We start from the raw sequence: 27,139 nt of genomic DNA, 5'->3' as shown, positions 1-27,139 counted from the left end.
CTCCACAACAACCAGTTCTATCAGTGCGAGGAGAGCAAGCCGCTCCTGGGGGGGGACATGTCGGAGCTGGGGCCCCCCGGCAGCAGGGGGGGTCCCCCGGGCCCCCGGAAGAGCCTGGTGCTGCACGGCTCTTCCAGCAGCGGCGGGGGGATGCGCTACAAGCTCCTGCACGAAGGAGACATCCAGCTGTGCGTGGTGAAACACCCGAGGAGCTTCCTGTCCAAGATCCTGACCGCCAAGTTCCTGAGGAGGTGGGAACCGCATCACCTGAGCCTGGGGGAGCAAGGGCTGAGCTCCGCCACGGTGAGTCCCAGTGTGGGTCCGTGTGGGTCTGAGTGGGTCTGTGTGTGTGTGTGTGTGTGTGTGTGTGTGTGGTGTGAGTCCCAGTGAGTATCAATGTGTGTGTTCCTGAGGAGGTGGGAACCGCATCACCTGAGCCTGGGGGAGCAAGGGCTGAGCTCCGCCACGGTGAGTCCCAGTGTGGGTCCGTGTGGGTCTGTGTGTGTAGTGTGAGTCCCAGTGAGTATCAATGTGTGTGTTCCTGAGGAGGTGGGAACCGCATCACCTGAGCCTGGGGGAGCAAGGGCTGAGCTCCGCCACGGTGAGTCCCAGTGTGGGTCCGTGTGGGTGTCACTGTGTGTGTGGGTGTGTGTGAGAGTCCCAGTGTGTGTGTCTGTGTGTGTGTGTGTGTGTGTCCCAGTGTGAGTGTCTGTGTGTGTTTGTCCCAGTGAGTATCAGTGTGTGTCCCAATGTGTGAGTCCCAGTTTGTGTATTCCAGTGTGTGTGTGTGAGTCCCAGTGTCTCCCAGTGTGAGTCCCAATGTGTGTGTCCCAGTGTGTGAGTCCCAGTGAGTGAGTCCCAGTGTGTGTGTCCCAGTGTGTGAGTCCCAGTGTGTGTGTCCCAGTGTGTGTGTCCCAGTGTGTGTGTCCCAGTGTGTGTGTCCCAGTGTGTGAGTCCCAGTGTCTCCCAGTGTGAGTCCCTGTGTGTCCCAGTGAGTCCAAATGTGTGTGTCCCAGTGTGTGAGTCCCAGTGTGTGTCTGTGTGTGTGTGTGTTTGTGTCGTCCAGTGTGAGTCCCAGTGTGTCCCAGTGTGTGTGTGTGTCGCTGTGTTTGTGTGTGTCCCAGTGTCTGTCTGTGTGTGTGTGTATCCCAGTGTTTGTGTCCCAGTGTGTGTACATGAGTACTAGTGTGTCCCAGTGTGAGTCCCTGTGTGTCTGTGTCTGATTGTGTCTGTCTGTCTGTCTGTCTGTGTGTGTGTGTGTGTGTGTGTGTGTGTGTGTGTGTCTCACATTCCTCAGGCAGCCTCAGTGTGTGTCTCTTCTTGTCTGGACGCAGCACAGATTACGCACAGTCTCTTGTTGACGCAGTTTACAAGAAGGCCGCGTGTCAGCTCCTCTCACGGCTCTTCCGCTGATAGTGTCTGCTCCCCACCCCATCCCCCCCACACACACACATCCTCCTCCTGCTCCTCCTTGTGCACCTCCTCTCTCTGGGCCCGGCCGCCTCCTGCTCCTGTCTCCTGAAGGATGAGGATGTGCCTTCAGTCCTGAATCCTTCTGAAGTCGGTCCAGTTCAGATCTGGTTCCTCTGCTGGTCCGGGGTCATGTGACCTGTCATGTGACCTGTCATGTGACCTGTGTATACATGGAGCTCAGTGACCAGAGGGACACGTTACCATGGAAACAGCTTCTAACTTACTAATCTAAACCAGATCAATACTCAGGATAAATAACCAGATCAGGTCAGGTCTCTGACTTTAGTCTCATTGTGTGGACGTGTCGGTCACATGGTGTCGGAGTTGTCACTTCAGCGTTGTGTGACAGCAACAAACTGCTCGACAACACTTTGTAAACAAGATGGAAAAATCAAATGAATTCGGTCAAATCAGAAATCACCACAACACTGTTGATGAATCCACACTAAGATCTGGAGAGTTCACATTTAACAGCAGCAGGTTCTCTGCTCAGACTCGTTCACAGCAGATGATCCTCACCATAGATTTATATATAAAGACTAGATGTCTCGTTCGACGGAGCCGGACGTCCGCACATGGCGGCCATCTTGCTAGGGGGCATCTCGTTCACCCATAACATTGTGTTGGTAGTGGCAAATAACCATAACTTGCTCAATTTTCAATCGATTTTTAAACGATCTGGTTTGTTATAAACGTCAGAGAAGTAGATATGACACTGCATACTTATGAATAATTATGTTATTTTCTAAAAAAAAATGAACAATGTATGCAGTGTCATAACTACATCTCTGACGTTTATAACAAACCAGATCGTTTAAAAATCGGTTGAAAATTGAGCAAGTTATGGTTATTTACCAACACAATGTTATGGGTGAGCGAGCTGCCCCGTAGCAAGATGGCCGCAATGTGCGGACTTCCGGCTCCGTCGAACGAGACATCTAGTCTTTATATATAAATCTATGATCCTCACTCTTCAGGTGAGGGGGGGGGGGCAGCCAGAGACAGGAAGTGACCTGTGTGAACCTCTCTGCGAGCTAGCGCCACCTACAGGCCAGAATCCTCTCACATGCAGCAGCTTTAACAGACCACCGTCTTTACTTCCTGCACTTTACTTGCACCAGCGAGTTCTCGACCTCAACAGGAAACACGTCTGTGGTCGCCGGCTGTCATAGTTAGTTATTCAGCAGAATAATAGTGAAATCATAAAAGCCTTTATTTCCTCTTCTGTTATCATCAACACTTGTGACATTTCCCACAAAGCCAAGCCCGGTTGTTTTATCAACACACCTTGTTGGACGCCGTGTGGACGCCGGCCTATCAGAGGCCAGCTGCTCGGAGCCGTGTGATGTAGTGAAGGATGAAACCAGCTGAGCTCAGTTCATCATGTCGCCTGAATGGACCGAGCACGAGTCTCCGGGCTCAGCTTGTTGTTGTGTTGAGATCACAGACGCACAACAACACACACACCCGATCACTATATTTAGTCAAATCTTATCTAGCACAGTTAACGGTGCAAAGACATTCAAATGAAACGTGAATTATTTTTTAACAACATCAACAACTAGCATAGCAGCTAAAGCAAACAAAACCAATTTATAATCTTTTAGAGGGTGTTTATCTGATGTTGTTGGTAGGTGTCGGCTTTGGGGGCGGGACTTAAGATATGAATTAATAACTAACCTGTAGTGATTTTACAGACAAGAAATAAGAGCAGCTTTAATATTCCACAGGTCGTTCTAATGACATTAGTGAGATTTGAAAAGGCAGAAAACAGCAGTAAACAGAATCTTTTCTTCAAGGTTTGATGCTCAGTTAGTGTTTGTCATGTGAAGCAGCAGCAGGTTGTCGGGTCCAGGCGAGGGGCGGAGCCTGTAGAGCAGCAGGGGCGGAGCCTGTAGAGCAGCAGGAGGCCGGACATGACGTATAAACTCTGCTGAGGAGAGATCAGTGTTGTTGTTTACACTGGTGTCGTGTTTGTATTCACACATTCACCTTCTCCGGAGAAAAGGATCTTCAGAGTTCAGTGCAGGTCTCACAGCAGCTGGAGATGTGAAGGAGGTTGATCATGAATCAGTTATTCTATGAAACAGGATGAGGTGAAGTGATCCAGTTAATCATGGTATCTTCCTCCTGCTCACCAAATAATAGTTAAACCAGATTTTACAGCTCGAGCAGCTGAACAGACATGAACATCAACCTGGTGGAAGGAAGAGTTACGGCTGAGAGAAGAACTCATGACATGTTGGATCCAGGATCTTCTCTTACACTGTTTAACATTGTGAGATATAAAGAGATGAATTCATGGATCCTGATGGAGGACTGATGTCTGAGAGGTTGTGTAATCTGGAGAAGTCTAAAGGACCGTTGAGCTTCGGTGGAAGTTCACTGAGCGATGGTCTCGTAAACTTTTACTTCCTTTGGCTTGTAAATTTATGTTACTTCTTCTTCTCTTGTAATTTCATTGTATTTCCTCCTGGGGGGGGGGAGGGGTCGGGATAAATGTACAGTCGCTGTTATTATAACGTCGTTAACTTCCCTATTTTTACACTGAGATATAACAATTATGTAAATGTAATTTAAGGGTATGACAAAGATGATGATGTAGTGTGAACATTCCTCCGGCTGGAATCTGAGCCTGATTGAATTTAAGAACTTAACGAGTAAAATGTAAATGTGAAACCTGTGATGGATTCTAATCGTTTGATTTCAAACTAAACGTGAAGACGATCTTTCTCATACAATTTAGATTCTAATGCTGAACAGACGGTTTCTCGGCTCCTTCATTTTACACGTGTGTTATTGTGCGAGTGATAGTAGCGTTTGTGGGAACACTTGAGGCAGTACAGTGTGTGTGTGTGTGTGTGTCTGTGTGTGTTTTACCGATTCACACTTTGAGCTCATTTCCAGAGACCAGTTGTAATGTTCGGTGGAACCTGGTGTCTCTGATCGCGGCTCATAGATGTGGTGATGAAGCCTGAGGGATTGTGATTTGATGGTGGATGTGGTGAGGAACACACTTTGATCCTCGGCCAGCAGCCACCGGCTCGGCCAGGATCCATCTCTGAGGGAGCAGCGGGGGGGGGGGGGGGCTTCTCCTCACACAGAAGCCAGCGTCTGTGCTGCTTGTGTTTCACCTGGTGGATCAGTCTGAGTCAAACCTATTTTTCACGCTCACAACCTCATTTATTCAGTGGAAATGATCCGCAGCAGGTTTGGCCTGGTCAGGGTCTACATGCCCCTGGGACCCCCCCCCCCCTGTGTGATCCCTCAGGAAGAGAGAAGTGATGTAGAGGATTCACGAGGTTTATGAAGTTCAGATAATTCACCTGAATTGATCCAGACGCTCATCAATCATCAATCCGTCACCTTCAGACTGAGCTGCTGCAAATAGTGACTCTGACTGATTCCGGTGGTCGATAGAACAGGGTTTGAATTATTGTTTATTTATTATTACTCTATGGGAAACGCTGAATGTTTTCTTTGTGGTCGACCTTCTGTAATATTCGCTGTGTGCAGAAGGTCGAGGTTTATAAGAAACATATCTTTCATAGTGTTTTTTAGCTGCTATTATGAATTGGAATTCTCTTCCGACCTGCAACACGTCGATCCTCGGTATCCTGTCCCGATGAGGATTTATCTGACATCAGGAGTGTAGCACATTAATATTTGATTAAGTTATTTATTTCTGTCCCTTCATTGATCTCGTTTCCTCACTGAAACCACATGTTCTCCTTCTCTGACCCTGATCCTGAACTTTAACAACACGTTGGTTTTCTGCCAAACACTGAAAATGCAGAGTTTGCATTTTTTTACAAACTTTGGCCTGAGATTTTAAATCGACTTAGTGGCCGTTTAAAAACTGTTTTAAATGCAAAAGATGAACCGGATCCTTTGTTTGGTGTGAGAGCTTTTCTCTGATATTCAGTGTAAACCTGTTGCTTCATCGGTTCTGTGGTCGACCACGTTCGCAGACGAGATCCTTTTCTCAGCAGATTCTTTTTCTGGCTCACGTCGCTGAGCTTCCTGAGTCGTTCTAACCTCTGCACACGGCTCGTATATCATCCTGTGAAAAGCCTCCGAGATCCACCAGCAGCTGAATTCCTTCAGCGCCGCACGTTTACTCAACGTACGAGAGAAACTGTGTCGTGGATCATGAGCCGTCCTTCGGGGAACTCGAGTCTGCTTTGAATTTACGGCAGGAAACGGAGACGTCAGCGGGAGAAATCCTGAAGCTTCTGCTGGTTCCTTTGTTTCCCATCCAGACGCTCTGTGGACTCGTGTGTTTGTGTGACACCAGCACAGAGATCACGTGTCGGGTCCACGACGTCGCTCGTTCTTCACCCTGTAGAGGCTGAAATATGAGGAAGAGGGTTTTGTATTCAAGCATGAATGTGCATTTCCTGAGTGGCCTCGTTGTTGAGCGGTTTGTGGGCAGGAGAACAATGCTGAAGCCTTCGCTCTCGCACAGAAGAGACTTCACTTCCCACCAGGAGGCAGAGAGCGTTGACTCTGCGTCTCCAGCGTCTCCAGCGTCCCCACGCCAACACATGACCGCTGGAGAAAAGAGCTTTGTGAGAGCGAGCCCGGCTGCCAAGGGTTCCAGGAGTTTGACTAACACAACTCACATGAACCTCGTTCAAATCAAAGACACGTTCTGATGCATCTCGTCTTGTATTGAAAGTTGTACAGAAGAAACAACTTTGTTCCCATCTTACATTTAAGGGATTGAAACGTGGACGCAGGCAGCTTTCTTCTCTAGTGTGTGTGTGTGTGTGTCTGTGTGTGTGTTGTCGTGACTTTCTCCCCTCTGTCGGGCCTGTAGTCAGAAACCTAACCTACGTCACATGTTCATAAGAGGGGCTCCGGTGCAGCTGAAGCACTTCCTGTGCTGCGTCTCGCTCACAAAAGGCCTGAGAGGAGAGGGCGAGTGGATGGTTTGCGGCAGCGAGGCGAGAGACGGGAGCCCGTTAGGATCAATCAGGGCGGCTCCGGTGTCTCCGGCTCACGGGGGAGGGTCGGAAAAGTCAAACGATGATGTAAGAAGCTGCGGTGACGGCTGTTTCTGAGAAACAACTCTTTATTGTCTTTGGTTTGTTGCTTCCTGTGATCATCTGTCCAGTTTCCTGTCAGCGAAGAGCTTTTGTCCAATTCATTTTGAAGGTTGGACACAAAATGAATGAGGTTTCAAATCATTGGTTGTTGGTTCACTGATACGTTTGAACTTGTCTTATTTGTCGGGGTCAGATGATCAGAATTTTCAGTTTAGTCTGAACCTAAAGATCAGGTGTGAACGGTTCCTCTGACCAGAAGAGGAGGATCTGGATCAAACTGAACCGGGGTTCACCCAGACCTCCAGGAGCCTGGCTCTCCACAGTCAACTCTCCCTCAGAGCCAACATTACCCACTCCTGTAGATTCATGCTCCACAACATCAGGAGGAAACGTCCCCTTCTCACCCAGAAGGAGGCGCAGGTTCTGGTCCAGGTTCTGGTCCAGGTTTTGGTCCAGGTTCTGATCATCAACGAGCTCCCCATTGACATCAGGACAGAAAGTCCAGTCCACACATGTTCCTCTACAGACTAGAGACACATCTCTTCTGACCATGACCATCTGTAAACTTGGCCTGAACAGAGTGATTTGATTGGTTCTGGCTTGTGAAAGAAAGAACCTGATGATCACAACATGCTTCATATTTTTATAAAAGCCTTTATTCTGATGCACAAGTTCAAACAGGAAACAAACAAATATTACTTTAGGACCTTTTCCAGTATGAACACCTTGCTCTGAGCTCCTGGTTCAGTCCAGGGGCCGAATGTGAAGCTGTGAACTGGTTCAGGTTAAAGTTAGACATGAGCTGGTTCAGGTTAGAGAGGAGGTTTTGGTTTGACTGTGAATATGTAAAGTATGAATCCAGATCAGCTGATTAAAGAGGAAGCAACTGAAAAGCTAACGGGTAGTTTTGTTTCAATCCAAAATAAAGGGAAGAGAAACGAAGTGATGACAAGTTGTGTGCTTCTACACACACACACACACACACACACACACACACACACACACACACACACACACACACACACACACACACACACACACACACACACACACACACACACACACACACACACACACACACACACACACACACACACACACACACTCACACACACACACTGTGAAACTTGAGCCTTCACACCTTTCTCACAACTTATTCTCCCAGCATCCTCTTTGCATTCAACTCGTTCTCGGCTGTTTTAACTTATAACGACACACATGTTTAAATTATATGTTTAAGTTTCCAACCCTTTTTATTCATGGAGCGGATTCTGTGCATGTTTTAGTCTTTTACTCACAAAGACTTGAACACAGAAGGAGAAAGAACCAAGTAAAGGGGCTGAATTCAAACTGGAGCCAGAGCTTTAATACAAACTGTTGTTTTCCATCCGGAGCAGCGATCGTAGTTGTGGACGACAAGACGTCATAGAAAGTCCAGAAAAACTATTTTTCCATTACGAGCAGTTTTATTTATATTCTCCTGCTGCTTTGGAATCCGAATGAACATCTCAGGGAGAAGAGATGAGAGCGAACGAGTCCTGACAGAAACACACGGAGATCAGGAAACTGAATATTAAACAGTCACCTGCTATCAGTGTGTGTGTGTTATTAACATGTGGAGCAGATCAGTGCCACAGTTTAGGAATCTCTCGTCTTCCTGCAGGAGTTCTACTTTCTCTCTGAATCTGAGTTGGAGCTGAAGAGTCAGTTCCTCTGACTCATGGATCCGTCTCTGGCTCCTCCTCCTCGGCTCGCTGCAGGTCAGCGCTGGGTTCTCATCCTCCGCGGTTTCCTTGTTCCCTAACATTTGGAGAAGTAGAGCAGCTTCTCGTTCTGGGAAGTGACGTCACACGAGTTTGTCCCTGAACGCAGCACACGACTGGTTTCTGTCCTGGTGAGAATGAGATCCCTCCGTCACGATGAGGGTCTCGCATCCCCTCGGTCACCCTCCGAATCTGGGTCACTGCTGAATGTCTTTTTGTTCGTGAACTAGTTTCGTGTGGTTTGTTGTAAATACGAAACGGAGAGAACACAGGATGTGAAACGATGATGTCTGTCCGATGACAGGAACAGGAAGACGTCTACACCCAGACGTCCTTGTGACCGCTCGTTCTTTTAATGTGAAACTAAACTTTATTCAATGTTCGCTGTGTCTCTGTCGTTTTACGCCTTTAATTCATTTGTCACATTCAGAGTTTAAGGGAGTAACTTGTAAGTTGTAGTTTTCCACAACGGTGAAACAACTCAACTTAACTTCTCATGAGATTGGGAGGATGTGAGGAGTCTCAGGGGTTAGAGCGGTCGTCCTCTAACCAGATGGTCGGCAGTTCGATTCCAATCCTCCCCAGTCCTTCTGCTGAAGTTTCCTTCTGCAACACACTGAACTCCAAAGAGTCTCTTCTCATAAAGAACGTGCTGCACTGAGATGTGTGAATGTGAAACAGTTCTGTAAGGTACAGTGGTCATTACAACGAGAGAAGCTCGACCATTCACCTCAGGAACATCTCCAGGCTCCTGAGGTGTCACCTTAACAAGGGGTTAAAGAGACCTTGACCTTTGACCCCCCAAAGTACACATAGTTCCTTGAGTCCAAGTGAACGTTTTGATCAAATCTGAAGTAAATTCCCTCGAGGCTGAGATAACGTTTTTACCTTCAAACCTTCACGTAAACACTTGACCTGCACGTGCACATAACGAGAGCTGTGTAGCTCCGCCTCCTTCTGCCACAGACTTCGTATCCATCACCTCTCGCATGCAACACGCTGACCTTTTAAAATGGCTGCTTGACCTTTCCAGTGCCCTGATGGCAGCAGCGGGAGCGAATCACCTGATGATTAGAACTCGTTCACTCTCTCTCCTCCTCCTCCGCTCTCTGGGCCGGTCGCTGAGTTTCTCCTCCTGCAGCTCGGTGAACGCATCAGGAGCTGAGAGCGTTGTGGGCGTGACTCAGCGTTAACACGTGTCCACACCAAGTCACACCCGAGAGTTGAAGGAGAGGAACCTTTCGTTGAATGTGTGTGTTCACAGTACTGCGGTGCTTCGATATCAGGGTTTCAGAGTTTTGAATGTTGTTGCAAATGTCACTTTTCATCATGCAAATTAGTTACACAAGTCAAAACCGCAAAGAAATGTTCCAGATATCCCAGAATTCACACTGTTGTGATTATGCGGCCATGAGGTAATAACTATTCCCCTGAAGAACAACCCTGTATATGTAAATATGAATTGGCTCATGTTTGTTTCATTATCATCGACATATTGTTGAAACTTAAGGGTCGAGAACCTTCTGCTGCTTTTCATATTCTGCTTCTCTGAATGACAGGAGATTGTTTAACTCCCACAAGACGGAGACGATAAGTCTCCGTAGAATCTCACGTTTGTTTCTCTCAATTCAAAACCTTTTCAACTCAAACTGATGCAAAATTGTGTCTTGAAATAATTCACATTTCTGTAATCAGCCATAAGTTCAGCAGAGAGGAATAAAACAGAGACTCGTTGATGTGATGAAAACACTGCAGAGGTCATGTTTACTTTCAGTTTCTTCTTCTTCTTCTTCTTCTTCTTGTTCTTCGTCTTTTTCTTCTTCTTGTTCTTCGTCTTTTTCTTCTTCTTGTTCTTGTTCTTGTTCTTTCCGTCGTTGCTCTTGTCTTTTTCTCCCTGGAAACAGACCACAAGAACAAAAAAATGAAACACAACGTACATCTTCATCCTGTTGTTTCTATGGCAACGCAGCAGCGAGTAGAACAGAGGAGCCGCAGCCTCCTCCACCAAGAGAGGCAGAACAGAGAGAGGAAGACAGGAGAGAAACAGAGCGAGGAAGCAGAGACGAGTGGAAAGAGAGAAGGAAAGACAGAGTAGGACAGAGAGAGAGAGAGAGAGAAACAGACAGAGGAAGCAGAGACGAGTAGAAAGAGAGAAGGAAAGACAGAGTAGGACAGAGAGAGAGAGAGAAACAAACAGACAGAGGAAGCAGAGACGAGTAGAAAGAGAGAAGGAAAGACAGAGTAGGACAGAGAGAGAGAGAGAAACAAACAGACAGAGGAAGCAGAGACGAGTAGAAAGAGAGAAGGAAAGACAGAGTAGGACAGAGAGAGAGAGAGAGAAACAGATTAAGGTGGAGGGAGACAATCGCTGTACGCTCTTGTGCAGGACGGCGTATCTATGGTAACCCTCGGCTGGTTATCAGAAAATTGAACTTCCTTCTGTTTGTCTGCGCTCTGCTTTGTCTCCGTCCGTTCGAAAACACAACGCCGTCCGTCTCCGTCCTCAGAGCCGGCTCCACCACCGCGCTGTGGTTCGTCCGTTTGTCTCGTGATCGTGGTGCAGGCGATCGAATCGAGCAGAACACGAGTTCATGAAAGGAAAAACAGATGAACAGACAGACAGAGACACAGTCAGACAGACAGATGGACAGAGACACAGACAGACAGATAGAGGGACAGACAGATAAACAGTCAATCAGACAGACAGATGGACAGAGGAACAGTCAGACAGATGGACAGAGACACAGACAGACAGATGGACAGAGACACAGACAGACAGATGGACAGAGGCACAGACAGACAGATGGACAGAGACACAGACCGACAGACGGACAGAGACACAGACAGACAGATGGACAGAGACACAGACAGACAGATGGACAGAGACACAGACAGATGGACAGAGACACAGACAGACAGATGGACAGAGACACAGACAGACAGATGGACAGAGACACAGACAGACAGATAAACAGATGGACAGAGACACAGACAGACACACACACAGATAGAGACACAGACAGTCAGTCAGACAGACAGACAGACATACACAGACAGACAGATGAACAGAGACGGGGGTTCATGTTACTCTACCAAGGAAATGAGACATCTCGCCCAGAACCAATATTTGCCATGGATGTCGTCCATAATGAAAATACAGTATGTGCAGTTTCACAACACTGTGTGTGTGTGTGTGTGCACGGGGAGGGAGTGAGACAGAACAGCCAGCTCGCTCTATCAGCCACGGAGGGAGGTGTGAATAAAGGAACAGCCTGTTTGTTCTTCAAGGGGGGGGGGGGAGCAGCAGAGGGAGAGAGAGAGAGATATGCAAAGATATGGATGCAAAGAAAGAGGAGAAGCACCTGTTTGCTCGACTCCGCTGCAGAACCACACTGCTGCTGTGTGTCCATGTGACTGCAGTTGTGTGTTTGTGTTGAGAGGAGCCGTGTGTGTCTGTGTGTGTCTCTGTGTGTGTGTGTTGGAGACAGTGTGTTTATATGTCTGGAGGCAGTGGAGTGATACCAGAACAATCCATGGAGGCCTGTGTGCTTCTGACACTGACTATTACCTGGTCCCTCATTTTATAACCAGTGTTATATATATGCTGTATATGAACATTTGTATAAACAAGTTCGGTCGGATATTTAATTTCTTTATTATGAATTATTATGACGATTCCTCTGAATGTTTCCCCGTCTGAAGAGTACACACACACGTAATGAACACACACAGGAGATGGACACACACACGATCTCTGTTTGTGTATTTTCAAACTAAAATGCAGTTGTGTGGATGAGACCTGAGTCTAACCCGGACGTGGACAATCACACAACAGTTCCTGCGACAGCCCGTGAGCATGTGAACCAGCTCCTTTCCTTTTGTGCGAGCTGTGTAACCACACGCGTGCGGTGACGCCACATCCAGGCCGAGCTGTGCTTCCTTCACACCGACGCTGAGACACTTTCTTCCTGTTGCAAAAAAAAAAACCCATCAGCCGGAGTCTGAGTGCGTTTTTCTATATGAAAACCAAAAGTAACCCGGAGCTCGACCGCGGGCGCTGACGTGTGCAGAGCAGCTTCTCCGCAGCAGTGACTGATATCACCCAGTGACGCTGATTACTGGGAAAATCAACCGCTGATTCATTTCTCTGCCGTTTCTCTGCTGTCGTGACACACACGCGTCTTATTATAGACACTGTGGCATCGAACATCTCCCGTCCAACTCCTCTCGGGGGTTAGGAGATATACAAACTGGGTTTCCTTGTGGCTTTCGCTCGGCTGCGTTATTTTTATCTGTTTATATTCTTTCCCTCTTTTTTTTTTTTTCGCCTCCCCCTGTTTCTCTCTCTCTCTCTCTCTAAAGACTCTTCTGTTCCTGACTCCGGAAACTTGTGGTAATTTGTCAGCGTTTCTGTAATCGCTCAGAGACGAGCAAACAGGTTGTGGCCTGTTACTGTTGCATCTGTGATCCCAGCGCTCACAGTGCTGAGGGCCGTGATCCCAGTGTGTGTGTGTGTTTGTGTGTGTTTGTGTGTTGACTCACAGCCACAGGAACAATGTCTCTCTAGGTGATGTTTTGTGTAATTGTGTGATTAATGGCCTTTGCCAAATTGATTTTCCACTTTGTCTCAGCGTTCAGTGACTGTTCACTTGGAACAATATCAAATGTCACCACAGCCGATAGAGACGGGTGTCGTGCCGTGTGCAGCAGCCGGTTTGTTGGGCCGTGTGTGTTTACTCAGGGCAGCTCAGCCCAGGTGATATTTCTTTTTGTGCGTCCGGCCGACTGCCAGTAAAAATAAATGGCTTTTTATCCCGGGGCTCTGTTTAAACACACAGTGTGTGTGTGTGTGTGTGTGCTGTGAACGTGAGACTGACTCTCTCTCTCCTCTCCCTCAGCCCACCGGCTACATGGAGACGTCCCTGTCCTACAGCTCCATCGAGGACCTGCAGCTGCTCTCGTGGGACAACGCTCCGAAGTACTGCGTCCAGCTCAGCTTCCCCGGAGGCACCGTCCTGCTGCAGGTAACACAACTCACCGGCCGGCACGGGGATGTGTGTTTGCATGAACCTTCTCAGACGGGTCGGGAGTAACAGGAGTTTAAATACAATCTGCTTCTACCTGAACATGTTCTGAACTGTTTCCATTCAGGCTCAAATGATTTGGTTTGTGTTGGTGAGTCTGGTTCTGCTCGAGGGTTATTTCTGTCTTTCTTTCCACTTTCGCCAAGTGTTTGCTAATTGTGGGAAATCTTGAATTTTCTCTACATTATATTGTACGGTCACGACATAACAGTGTAAAGTGCCTTGTGATAATGTGTGATGTGTTTTGTGCTATGCAAATGGTACTTAATTGAGCCGAAAACGAATTAATCACACACATCCCTGCAATTCACTGGCGGTAAGGGGACTGTAGCTTCTGAGGCACGAAGACAAATGTCCACACACGTGCACATCTTATCTACAGCGGACGTGTAAGTCACAAGCCAGCCAATGGAGAGGCCTGTCTGGGTTGTGACTAATGACTTGCCTGGATTTCCAGATCTTGGAACAAATTGCTTAAGACTAATCACCCTTTAATATCTGTGTACACATGTACAGATTTGTCTGCACATTCACAAATCTCCCTACGCTTGCAAATCTGGAAACAGAAACAGGCGTATGGGTTTTCCCCATAATGCTTATTTATCTCAGTACACAATAAGCTAATGTTTTATACATTTACAAATCTGATTACACATACACACAGGCGGAATGAGGTTACACAACTCCACTCGCATTTGTGAATAGTTTTGCAATAACAATTTTACTGCACCATCCAGGCTCAAATATTATTCTGCTGAATGACAAGGTAGAGCACAGACCAGTTAACGGAGCCGGTTTAGGACAGAACCAGATCCTATAACCTCCACATTAACCTTCACAGCTGGTCCTGTTGTCCTCCAGCCTGATTACCTCTGGTTCACAGCCCAGTCAGGATTGTTGTGGGTCGTGAACCCACCTCCACCGTTGTGTTTGCTCTCACCTGCTGCCACATCTCTGCAGAGCCTCCGGCAGGTTCAGTTTGTGCCGAGAAGGAAAAAGCTTCATGTCCACGAGCCCCCGTCAGTCAGAGAACCTGCTGCTGCTTTCCAGCCATGGAAAGAACATAGAAAATTAGAAGATGATTGAAGTGTAACAGAGAACAGAAGATAAAAACTGAAACCCTCATCTGAACATCATCCTGGTTTTGGCTTCAGCAGCCGGTCGCTAGTTATCGTTGCCAGTTCTGGAAATTCTTCCATAACTACTGGAACATCAGCTTTAACTCCCTTTCTACCTCAGGACACTTTAAAACCTTGTTTGTTTCAGAGCTTCAGACTCTTCAGTTCGGTCTGAACCTGAACATCAGGTGTGAACGGTTCCTCAGAGCAGAAGAGGAGTTCTGGATCAGACTGAACCTGGGGTCTGTTGGTTTTTGCAGAGCTCAGATGTTTGGACGAATGTTAACACGAGCAGAGCGTCACAGAACTCATTGATTCTAGAATTTCTGCAACAATGGTTCAATGACGTCTGAAGCGAAGCAGTTTCTCCTTCTCTCTCTCTGATGAGCTCACGTTGTAGATCTCTGACTAGAAGACACATGTAGTGAAGTGGAGGAGAACGATGAGTCATTTCAGACACGGGAGGTTTCATTTGTGTCTGTTCATCTGTTGGATTGGTTGATTAAGATATTGTTTATCCTGTGAATAATTTCTCGTCTCTTTCTGGAAGTAAAATGTCTTTTAACTTATGTGAGATCATATTTGACAAATGTTTTTTTGTCTGTTTGTGTGTGTGTGTCTGTGTGTGTGTGTGTCTGTGTGTGTGTGTGTTCCACAGGCTGCAAACAGCTACTTAAGAGACCAGTGGTTTCACTCCCTGCAGTGGAAGGTAAGGTTACACTTTGTCCTTAACTATTAATGTAAGTGTTTCATAAGCTCCATCAAAGCATTTCATCAAACACACACACACACACACACACACACACACACACTGTATAACTGTATTTCAGCTTTTCTGCTCCTTATTATCAGACTTATTTTAGTAAATTGAACACAATCATTAACAGATGCACAAAATATACAAATATATAAACACAACTCACATTATGTCGGATCACATTTAGTTGTTTTCATGTGTATTGGAACACGTTACACAAACCGACCTCGAGGATCCGACTCTGAGAGAAGCTGCTGAACAAAGCTCTCACTGACTTCCTGTGGAAAACAGTCAACAATGTTTCTAGAGCAACAATGAAAGTTGTCGCTGCTCGTATGAAAAGTTGAACGTGTCACGACTGGGACTTTGCACTTTGCTCTTCCTGTTCATCTGGTGTCACTGCACCATGTTGAATAAGAGGAGAAGAGCCACAGGTTCGATACCAGAGTGCAGGTTTCTCTGAAGAGGGTTAGGGTTAGAGACGGTTCCTCCAGATGTTCCTCACCTCTGTGTCTCCTGCAGAAAAAGATCTACAAGTACCGGAAGGTCCTGAACAACCCGAGCCGCTGGGACGTGGTGCTGAAGGAGATCCGGGCGCTGGTGGACATGGCGTTGACCTCGCCGCTGCAGGACGAGTCCATCCACCAGGCGCCGCTGCACATCATCTCCACGCTGCTGGCTGAGGTACACACACACACACACACACACACACACACACACACACACTCACACTAAAGGCTGATATTAGAAAGGGCATCAATCTGAATCTAATCCTAATTGTCTTCACAATAATAAGAAAATCTTCCGCAGTGGAAATTGAATTATGATATTTACCTCAGTCCTGAACTTTGATTAAATCCAGAGGAAGTGTGGAGTCACACAGTGTCAAATAAATAATACAATATAAACTATTAATAATTTACAGATTTTATTGAAGTAAAGTAAAGAATTTAATATACATATCAGCCAATATATCAATGTTTTACTCCCTGACATCTTTACCTGTTGATCTGATCAGAAAGTCTCTGAAATCAGTGAACGTTTGATGTTTTAGTAAAATATGAAACTTTAACTGAACAGATTGAAAAGGTTCTCCTCTTCCTCCACAGAACTCTAACCTCAGCCCTCAGGATCATGAGAACATCATCGTGGTGAGTGTGAAGTTCACTCTTACAATAAATCGATTTCTGAAGCTAATGATTAACTCTCTGGAGTCCGAGAGTCGAGTTGCTCAGATCTTCAAACTAACAACAATGTTTAGATTCTCCTGGTTCCTCTCCTGGATTCATTTATCAAGGAGGTTGATGCTCGTTTGACAGAATCAGAAGCTGTGATGTGAAGTTCACCTGTTTTTAAAAGACTCAGCACCTGAGAGCTCAGATCTGCAGAGACGGCTTCCTGCCTGGGCAGATAAGAGATATTCATCTGTGTGTGTCTGTGTGTGTGTGTGTGTGTTCAGGCCATCGCTCCTCTTCTGGAAAACAACCATCCACCTCCTGACCTGTGCGAGTTCTTCTGTAAGGTGAGATCAAGATCCTCTCGTGGTGTGAGTGTGGAGGTTCTGTGAAGGTTCCTCTGGTGGTGTGAGTGTGAAGGTTCCTCTGGTGGTGTGAGTGTGGAGGTTCTGTGAAGGTTCCTCTCGTGGTGTGAGTGGAGGTTCTGTGAAGGTTCCTCTCATGGTGTGAGTGGAGGTTCTGTGAAGGTTCCTCTCGTGGTGTGAGTGTGGAGGTTCTGTGAAGGTTCCTCTCGTGGTGTGAGTGTGGAGGTTCTGTGAAGGTTCCTCTGGTGGTGTAAGTGTGAAGGTTCCTCTGGTGGTGTGAGTGGAGGTTCTGTGAAGGTTCCTCTGGTGGTGTGAGTGTGGAGGTTCTGTGAAGGTTCCTCTGGTGGTGTGAGTGGAGGTTCTGTGAAGGTTCCTCTGGCGGTCTGAGTGGAGGTTCTGTGAAGGTTCCTCTGGTGGTGTGAGTGGAGGTTCTGTGAAGGTTCCTCTCGTGGTGTGAGTGTGGAGGTTCTGTGAAGGTTCCTCTCGTGGTGTGAGTGGAGGTTCTGTGAAGGTTCCTCTGGTGGTGTGAGTGGAGGTTCTGTGAAGGTTCCTCTGGTGGTGTAAGTGTGAAGGTTCCTCTGGTGGTGTGAGTGGAGGTTCTGTGAAGGTTCCTCTGGTGGTGTGAGTGTGGAGGTTCTGTGAAGGTTCCTCTGGTGGTGTGAGTGGAGGTTCTGTGAAGGTTCCTCTGGTGGTGTGAGTGGAGGTTCTGTGAAGGTTCCTCTGGCGGTCTGAGTGGAGGTTCTGTGAAGGTTCCTCTGGTGGTGTGAGTGGAGGTTCTGTGAAGGTTCCTCTCGTGGTGTGAGTGTGGAGGTTCTGTGAAGGTTCCTCTCGTGGTGTGAGTGGAGGTTCTGTGAAGGTTCCTCTGGTGGTGTGAGTGGAGGTTCTGTGAAGGTTCCTCTCATGGTGTAAGTGTGAAGGTTCCTCTGGTGGTGTGAGTGGAGGTTCTGTGAAGGTTCCTCTGGTGGTGTGAGTGTGGAGGTTCTGTGAAGGTTCCTCTGGTGGTGTGAGTGGAGGTTCTGTGAAGGTTCCTCTGGTGGTGTGAGTGGAGGTTCTGTGAAGGTTCCTCTGGCGGTCTGAGTGGAGGTTCTGTGAAGGTTCCTCTGGTGGTGTGAGTGGAGGTTCTGTGAAGGTTCCTCTCGTGGTGTGAGTGGAGGTTCTGTGAAGGTTCCTCTGGTGGTGTGAGTGGAGGTTCTGTGAAGGTTCCTCTCATGGTGTGAGTGAAGGTTCTGTGAAGGTTCCTCTCGTGGTGTGAGTGTGAAGGTTCCTCTGGTGGTGTGAGTATGAAGGTTCCTCTGGTGGTGTGAGTGGAGGTTCTGTGAAGGTTTCTCTCGTGGTGTGAGTGTGAAGGTTCCTCTGGTGGTGTGAGTGGAGGTTCTGTGAAGGTTCCTCTCATGGTGTGAGTGGAGGTTCTGTGAAGGTTCCTCTCATGGTGTGAGTGTGGAGGTTCTGTGAAGGTTCCTCTCGTGGTGTGAGTGTTGAAGTTCTGTGAAGGTTCCTCTGGTGGTGTGAGTGTGAAGGTTCTGTGAAGGTTCCTCTGGTGGTGTGAGTATGGAGGTTCTGTGAAGGTTCCTCTGGCTGACGTTGCTCCTCTGTGTTGCAGCACTGTCGGGAGCGGCCGCGCTCCATGGTGGTGATCGAGGTCTTCACCCCAGTGGTCCAGAGGATCCTCAAACACAACATGGTGAGAAGAGCTCAGCCTTCAGTGAAGTGGTCGTCCATGTGTAGAAGGAGAAGAAGAAATACAGGATGTCGCATGAATCTGATCTTCAACCTTAACTGTAGATAGAGAGAGAGAGAAATAAACTTTGTGGTTAAACTGTAAAATATCAAACCTCCATTTCATTTCTTTTCATGGGGGTTTGACCACATGATTTTTAGGCAGATTTTCCGCTCAGCAACAAATTTGGGAACTTGCTAAGAAAAGCTCCTTTTATTTGTTCGATCAATCGCCATGTGGGAATAATAAATAAGTGATATGAGAGGCTCCTCGACTCTGTAGCAGGTTAAATATCCTGAAGAGTCGAGGACAACTACAGCCAATCAGAGAACAGGACAAGTTGACCAGACCAATCAGGGTTTTCTCAGGAGGAAACAATCGTTGTTGTTGTTGTTGTTGTTGTTGTTTATCTCTAACTCTGTGGTTGTGTGTGTGTGCAGGACTTTGGGAAGTGCCCTCGCCTGCGTCTCTTCACTCAGGAGTACATCCTGGCTCTCAACGAGCTGAACGCCGGGATGGAGGTCGTCAAGAAGTTCGTCCACAGGTGAGAAACCGCCAGCGTGGTCGCTCACGTTTCACATCCACGAGCCACAAGAAGCTTCTACACACAAACAGTGTTCATAACCTGTGTGTGTGTGTGTGTGTGTGTCTGTTTGTGTCTGTTTGTGTGGTATAGCATGCACGGGCCGACGGGGCAGTGCCCTCACCCTCGTGTTCTGCCAAACCTGGTGGCTGTGTGCCTCGCCGCCATCTACTCCTGTTATGAGGAGTTCATCAACAGGTCAGTTTCACACACACTCTCTCACACACACACACACACACACACACTCACACACTCTCACAGACACACAAACATTCTCTCACACCCTGGACAAAAAGAGAAAAAGCTGAAGAGTGAAATGTGAGTAAAAGCTGTTTAAAGGGCGACTGTTGCTCAGGAGGCGATCCACTGACCAGAGGGCCGGTGGTTCGATTCCCGGCTCCTCCAGTCCACATGCTGACGTGTCCTTAAGCAAAACACTGAACCCTTAAATACCCAAAAAAGTGAGTGAATGAATCGCGATAGGAAAAACAAATCTGCGTGATTATGAGCTGTATCTAAAGAGTATTTATCATTATTATTATTTAGTGAATATACATGGACGACATGACCTTGCTTTGCTCCCCCTGGTGGCTGGCTGCAGAATAGCTCATATACAGTAAAGACCTACTAAATGTTAGCAGAGGGGACATGAATCAAATGACACGTCAAACAAATGTTTCTGTAATTTAAGGTGGTTCTTATCTTATCTTTCATGTTGCTGATATTTGCTTTGATTTATCCAGTTTGATCTTTAATCAGTTTAAGAAATAACCAAGTTGTGAGAATCTCTGTGTTCTCCACAAAGACCTGAACACGTGTAGTCGCACACGCTGAGAACATGTGAAGCTGCTGTGGGTTTCTACCCGTGCTCCGCCCTGTGTGATACTTGTTTACTCAGCTGTTGTCCTCTGTCTCTTGTTTGCTTTCGTCTATTCTCTGTTTTTCATCGATTAGACAAACACATGATCAGTAATTTCCCACATCATGTCGCACTAATACGAAGGAAACAGTGCAAACAGCAATTTGCAGACGCTGCCAGGAAATCAGATCATTTCTGTTCCGTCAGATCAGATTATGTCATTTACAGCCTTAAACTAATTTACTGTGTTCCATCAGAAAAGAAGAATCAATGCACTGACTGTGAAAAACAAATACACGGGGAAATATGTCTAACATTCATTTAATTAATACACAAGAAAAGTCATTCACTAAAGACCCAGGAGATGTTTGTAATATTCATGATGTTTCTCCTTTTTAAAAAACCTTTTAAATAAATGAATCCTTGGGTTTGAAAGAGACACAAATAAACACAAAATACAAAATCAATCCAATTTAAAAGTTTTGACTTCTTATCTCAATAATTATACAATTTGTAAACGAAAAACCCTTTTTAAATAGTTTCGCTCTGAAATACAGTTACTTTGTGGATCAGTTTAAATCTGTATTATTATAACTGTGAGCCTTGTTGTGTTGTTGTGTTGCTCTTCAGACATGAAGTCGTTTTGACCTCCCTTCACCGGTTCCTATTTCAAAGTTCATGCTTTGTTCCACGGGGACTTTCTGTTGACTGCACATTAAAAACATGATCTTCACTGATTAGCGTCACTTTCACTCCAGAGAGGATAAATTCTTCTGAGCTAATTTTTCCAGAACTCCGTCTCACAGAGGAACCGTTGCCGTGGCGCCCGTCTCCCGGGGGCCGCCTCTTTTCTTTCCACTTTGTCATTCAACTGCTCTTTGTTGTTTGTTGTCGTAACTTTCGTACTTTGACACTTTGAGTTGATTTTGGTCCAATCCCGTGTCCTGGTGTCCTCATGTCCTCATGTCCTTCTGTCCTCATGTCCTCCTGTCCTCCTCACCTCATGTCCTCATGTCCTCCTCACCTCATGTCCTGGTGTCCTGATGTCCTCCTGTCCTCATGTCCTCCTCACCTCATGTCCTGGTGTCCTGATGTCCTCATGTCCTACTCACCTCATGTCCTCATGTCCTGATGTCCTCATATCCTCCTGTCCTCATGTCCTCCTCACCTCATGTCCTCCTGTCCTCATGTCCTCCTCACCTCATGTCCTCATGTCCTCCTCACCTCATGTCCTGGTGTCCTGATGTCCTCCTGTCCTCATGTCCTCCTCACCTCATGTCCTCATGTCCTCCTGTCCTCCTCACCTCATGTCCTCATGTCCTCCTGTCCTCATGTCCTACTCACCTCGTGTCCTCATGTCCTGGTGTCCTGATGTCCTCATATCCTCCTGTCCTCATGTCCTCCTCACCTCATGTCCTCATGTCCTTCTGTCCTCATGTCCTCCTCACCTCATGTCCTGATGTCCTCATGTCCTCATGTCCTCCTCACCTCATGTCCTCCTCACCTCATGTCCTTATCTCCTCATGTCCTCATGTCCTCCTCACCTCATGTCCTCATCTCCTCATGTCCTCATGTCCTCATGTCCTCCTGTCCTCATGTCCTCATGTCCTGGTGTCCTGGTGTCCTCATGTCCTGGTGTCCTCATGTCCTTCTGTCCTCCTGTCCTCATGTCCTCATGTCCTCCTGTCCTCATGTCCTCATGTCCTCATGTCCTCATGTCCTCCTGTCCTCTTGTCCTCCTGCAGCAGGGACAACTCCCCCAGCCTGAAGGAGATCAGGAACGGTTGCCAGCAGCAGAACGACCGGAAGCCTCCGATGCCGCTCCGCCTGCTGCGCCCCGAGCCCGCCATACCGCCTCCCGCCACCATCCTCACCCCCAACCCCAGTCCTCCTCAGCCGCCGCCCCCCACCCCCTCCATCACCTCCCCGACTCCCACCCTGCCCCTCACCCCCCCGCCCTCCGTCGTCAACTCCAGCGAGATCCTGGTGGAGCTGGAGCGGAACAACAACTCCACCAACGCCAGGCGGAAGGGGGGGCCACCGGGGGGCGACAGCGAGCCCAACCTCATCGACTGCCTGCTGGTCAGCCCGGCCGTCAACACGCTGTCCATCCAGCTGCCGGCGCAGGCCGACCGCGTGCTGGGCTGCTTCGCCCTCATCCTCAAGATGCTGTGAGTCCACCCCCCCACTCAGCGCTCAGGCTTCACACTCACATCTAACATCTGGATAACACGTTTTTGTACAGATTGTCGTGAAGAAGGAAACTGAAACATTAGCCTCACGTAACAGAAAATAGTCTGTTTTTAAAAGGGAAGATTAGATGCAGAGATTCACCCGACAAACTGCTCAAGATTTCATTATTTTCTGTTGCAGCGCCGTCGATTTTAATCACTGGAAAAATGAAAGATTTTCATCCAGAGTCTGTTTCCTCTGAACGTCCCTGTACCGTAAAAACATCCGTAAACACACAGGGAGCTTCTTATTAAAACCCACGACTCTGAACTCTGAGTTAACTGAGACGTTCAATTGGAAGATATTTATTTTTGCAGTTTGAGGGAAAGATTATGTTTTTTCAGTTTCTTTTCCTTTAGTGTGTCATATAAGCTTTTATTGTGTGTGTGTGTCTGTGTGTGTGTGTGTCTGTGTGTGTGTCTGTGTGTGTGTGTTTGTGTCAGGACGGCCTGAAAAGCGATAGTGTCTTTTCTAGCTCGTGTTACTCGACAGTAACGCGACGCCGCTGCAGGTTTGCGTCGCCTCGGCTCCGATCATGTTGCAGCTGCTCCTCTTGTCTTTTTGTGATGTCCAGGCTCCGCCCTCTTCTGTCCCTCCTCACAATGACTCTTTGTGTCTCTCTGTGTCCTTCAGGTCGGACTACGACGACTGGAGACCGGCTCTGGCCAGCCTGCTGCAGCCCATCCCCTTCCCTAAAGAGTGAGTGTTCCTACCTCGGGTTTATAACGGTTTGCTTTGGGCTGATAAACAATGTTTGGTTTGCAAAGTTGCAAAGAGACTTCTGAGTGATGAAGGACGTTTGACGTCATGTTAAATCGTCTCTGAATGTCCCTGTTGAAGGTGCGTTAGCTTCCTGGAGGCGTGTCTGTGCTCAGCCTGGTGTCAGCAGCTCGTCTCTCCACCAGCAGGTCGTCGCTGTCAAAGCTGTTTTGTAGTTTTTCAGTTTTTCCTCCCGTGCACCTCTGAGACATCTGTCTCTTCACCGTCTCTGGGGACAGCAACATGTTTCTAACCGGGTCCTAATGGGGCGGGCGGCTGACGTCGGTGGGGCGCCTCACCGCGGCTCCCGGGGAGCGTGAGCGGCGGCTGCGTCCCGGTCCCCGGAGAGCTCGCTGTAATTGGCTGTCAGCAGCCCGAGTCTTATTTGTGAGCGTCTGGCCAATCAGCAGCTTCATTAGCTCGACTGGAGGGGGGGGGACTCACCTGCTGCTCACCTGCGCAAGTGTTGCCTGGTCGATGCTTCGGGCGTCATTAGGAAAAGCAACAACAGTCCCCGGCAGCCGCTGAGTCACAACACACACGCTCCCATGACTTCTCATTTATTTGACTTCACGCAAACACGAGCAGAACTCTGACTTAAAACTCTGGCTTGTTTTGATCTGAACAAAAACAGAACTGTGAAAAGACAAAGGTTTCAAATGTCTGATTGTTTCTCAACGCCTCCTCACTCACTAAACAAACTAAAGTAACTCCTGACGAGACAAGTAAACAAATTTTTTAAATTGTCAAACTATTTCTTTAATCGATTAAATGTTTATAATTTTGTTTTAAAACAACCTGAATAAAAGGTCTGATTGAATGAGTGTAGTTCACAAAGTGTGTGTGAGTGTGTGTGTGTGTGCGTGTGCGTGTGTGTTTATAACATGTACAAAATGAGGAACTACACTCGCAGCTTCCACTCTGATTTATTAGTTTTTCCTCAAACACTCGACACATAAACTCCATCAAGTGTTGATATAAAAACCAGTGAAAGAATTCATTGAAGATAAATCATTAGATTAACATCTCACTCTACTGGTTTTCCCACAGGAACCATTAAACATCTGGAGTCACAACCAGTTTGTGTGCACTTGTGCTGTTTGTGTTTGAAATGTCCTAACGAGCTCCGAGCGACTGTTTCCACGGCAACACATTTTCTATGATTATGTTTCTCTGCATCGAATGTTTCAGGCTCTAATATCTCTCTTGTCTCTTTGTCCCCTCTCTCGCTCTCTCTCTCTTTGTGTCTCTCTCTTTCTTTGTCTCTCTCTCTCTCTCTCTCTCTCTCTCTCTCTCTCTCTCTCTCTCTCTCTCTCTCTCTTGTCTCTCTCTCTCTCTCTCTCTCTCTCTCTCTCTCTCTCTCTCTCTCTCTCTCTCAGGGCCCTCGCTCACGCCAAATTCACAAAGTAAGTTCCTCAGACGTCACAAACTGCTCTTCAGACTTTTTTTCCAGGTTTGAAAACAACCTGACGTTTGTGTGTCTGTGTTTCAACAGGGAACTGAAATACGTCATTCAGAGGTTTGCAGAGGACCCGAGGCAGGAGGTGAGTGTGTGTGTTAGTGTGTGTAAGTGTGTGTGTGTTAGTGTGTGTGTGGGTGTGTGTTACTCTCAGTGTCCAGTTTTCTTCAGCTGATGTTCTTTTAGTAAGTTATTATCATTTAGAGTCAAACAGATCATAAAGCAGCGGATGTGTTGGGGGGCGTGGCTCATTTGGGTGCTGTGCTCTCAGTCAGCCCCCCCCCCCCCCACACACACACACACACTCACAATGGGCTGATTCTGTATTTCACCCTCGTAGCAGCTTCAGAGATTCACAGACCTGTGTGTGTTGCAGGTTCACTCCTGTCTGCTGAGTGTGCGCTCAGGTAAAGATGGCTGGTTCCAGCTCTACAGTCCAGGAGGCGTGGCCTGTGATGACGATGGGGAGCTGTTTGCCAGTATGGTGAGTGCACGCACACACACAGACACACACACACACACACACTCTGTTTACCTGAGCTCTGTTCTAACGAACGTCTGCTTGTGATTGGTCCTTCAGGTTCATATCTTGATGGGCTCCTGCTACAAGACCAAGAAGTTCCTCTTGTCTCTGGCTGAGAACAAGCTGGGTCCCTGCATGCTGCTGGCCCTGAGAGGGAACCAGACCATGGTGGAGGTCCGTCCACGTCTGGCTTCCTGTTTGACCTCCTCCAGGGTTCCTCTGTCACGTCCTTTAACACAGTGTGTCTGTGTGTGTCTGTGTGTGTGTTCAGATCCTGTGTCTGATGCTGGAGTACAACATCATCGACAACAAAGACACGCAGCTGCAGATCATCTCCACCCTGGAGAGCACGCAGGTCGGCCTCCGCATGTACGAGCAGCTCTGTGACCGCCAGAGAGAGCTGAAGGAGCTGGTAACTACACACACACACACACACATGTGAACACACACACACACACAGTCATGTCAGACATTTTAACCGAATCCTGACTTTAACTTGAACCTAATCAAACCTTCATTAAATCTCACTGACCCATATCTAAACTTAAACCCCTCCTAACCCTTACCTTAATCTTAACCTGATCTTTACCTTAAATAAAACTTAATATTACCCATCTCTTAACTGAAACCCTAAACCTGAACTAACCCTCACCTTAACTTAACCTTAGTATAACTTAAGTATACCATGAATTAAGATGAATTGTGCCTGCTCTTCTTTCCTCATCCTGTCTCAGTGAGAGATTCGTGTTTTAATTATTTAATCAAATAAAAATGGGGGTGTTTTATTTGTGTGAGCTCTTGTGTCACTTCCTGAGTTCAGCCGCTCTGCAGCTGCTCACCTGCGCCCCCTACTGTCCCACTTTATTACTGCGAGGCCTTCAGCTCAGAATCTGTTTGTGTGTCTTCTCCTCAGCAAAGGAAAGGAGGCCCCACCCGCCTGACGCTGCCGTCCAAGTCCACGGTGAGACCCCCCACACGACCTTTAACCTTCTCACTTATCACACACACAACATGTCAGAGACACAACAACAACAACAATGCTGAATGTTTGTTTTCACGCACACACAGGACGCCGACCTGGCCCGTCTGTTGAGTTCAGGTTCCTTCGGGAATTTGGAGAACCTGAGCTTGGCCTTCACCAACGTCACCAGTGCCTGTGCCGAGCAGCTCATCAAGCTGCCTTCACTCAAACAGCTCAACCTCTGGTCCACACAGGTACAGACACACACACACACAACACAACACAACACCAATGACCCGTGATCCCACAGACGCACAATGACCTTCTTCTTCTTCTTCTCTCCTTCAGTTCGGGGACGCAGGGTTGAGGTTGTTGTCCGAGCATCTGGCTTGTCTCCAGGTGCTGAACCTGTGTGAGACTCCGGTCACTGACGCCGGGCTGCTGGCGCTCAGCTGTAAGGAGACACTCAGTGAAGCTCATTTCTTTATTCTTCTTAAAGCAGTTCACAGTGATGTGTGTTAACTGTGCGTGTTTGTGTTTCAGCCATGAAGAGTCTGTGCAGCCTGAACATGAACAGCACCAAACTCACAGCCGACACATACGAGGACCTCAAGGTAAAACGACCTGAGAGCAGCGGAGGATTTAAAAACACACACAATGATTTGCTATTAACTGAAGAGAATTATCTCTGTAGTTTACATTTAAGACAATAAGAGTTTAAAAAAGTTGTTTAGTGTTGATTTTAAGTCGGTAACAAAGATAAATCCCAGTTTTGATCTTTTGCTTCTTTGTGTTGATTCTGTTTCTGTTTGTGTGTCTTCAGGCCAAACTGCCCAACTTGAAAGACGTTGATGTTCGGTACACTGAGGCCTGGTGATCAGCCACGCTCACACACACACACATAATCACACACACACACATAATCACACACACACACACACACACACACACATGAACACACACACACTGCACACAGGCTCAGAAACATAACATGAAACTTTGTGCGACGACGTCCTCGCCAGCCATCACCTCAGTGTGAGGATCACGTGATGTGAGCAGAAACGCCTCTGACCACCAGGAGGAGGAGCTTCGTCAGCTTGGGACGCCATCGCCCGCCCCCCCCTCCCCCCCCTGTAGCGACGCCATCACTGGGAAGGAACCGCCTTGCTTTTTGTTTTCTGAGGACCTTGTGGTCACTGATCAGAGGACGAGCGAGCACCCGGTGTCCTGAGACCCTCCTCTCTCTCTCCTCTCTCTCTC

The 27,139-nt window shown here is 47.5% G+C and overlaps 1 protein-coding gene and 1 long non-coding RNA gene across 4 annotated transcripts; one reads left to right on the top strand and one right to left on the bottom strand.

Annotated features, from left to right (window-relative positions):
- Nucleotides 1–27,139, top strand: cmip (c-Maf inducing protein). 2 transcript variants are annotated; one of them, XM_061077316.1, is made up of 21 exons: nt 1–303; nt 13,186–13,311; nt 15,148–15,198; nt 15,769–15,930; nt 16,356–16,397; nt 16,706–16,768; nt 18,387–18,467; nt 18,944–19,047; nt 19,180–19,284; nt 21,691–22,116; nt 22,811–22,876; nt 24,316–24,342; nt 24,432–24,480; nt 24,772–24,879; nt 24,976–25,092; nt 25,190–25,330; nt 25,832–25,879; nt 25,987–26,133; nt 26,228–26,333; nt 26,423–26,493; nt 26,703–27,139. In XM_061077316.1, the coding sequence occupies exons 1-21, from the start codon at nt 58–60 to the stop codon at nt 26,754–26,756; spliced, it is 2,340 nt and encodes a 779-aa protein (XP_060933299.1). In that variant the 5' UTR covers nt 1–57; the 3' UTR covers nt 26,757–27,139. The 2 variants fall into 2 exon arrangements, with proteins under 2 accessions (XP_060933299.1, XP_060933298.1); XM_061077315.1 differs by lacking the exon at nt 1–303 and adding an exon at nt 544–601.
- LOC133009821 (uncharacterized) lies at nt 10,078–15,904 on the bottom strand. Of its 2 annotated transcripts, none has more exons than XR_009680562.1 (3): nt 15,752–15,904; nt 14,312–14,410; nt 10,078–10,181 (listed from the first exon to the last, which is right to left on the bottom strand). It is a non-coding gene; the product is annotated as an uncharacterized LOC133009821 (long non-coding RNA). The 2 variants fall into 2 exon arrangements; XR_009680563.1 differs by lacking the exon at nt 10,078–10,181 and adding an exon at nt 11,997–12,255.

This window comes from Limanda limanda, chromosome 8 (genome assembly GCF_963576545.1).
Source record: "Limanda limanda chromosome 8, fLimLim1.1, whole genome shotgun sequence".
Lineage (NCBI taxonomy): Eukaryota > Metazoa > Chordata > Actinopteri > Pleuronectiformes > Pleuronectidae > Limanda > Limanda limanda.
This window is presented reverse-complemented; position numbering and strand designations above follow the sequence as displayed.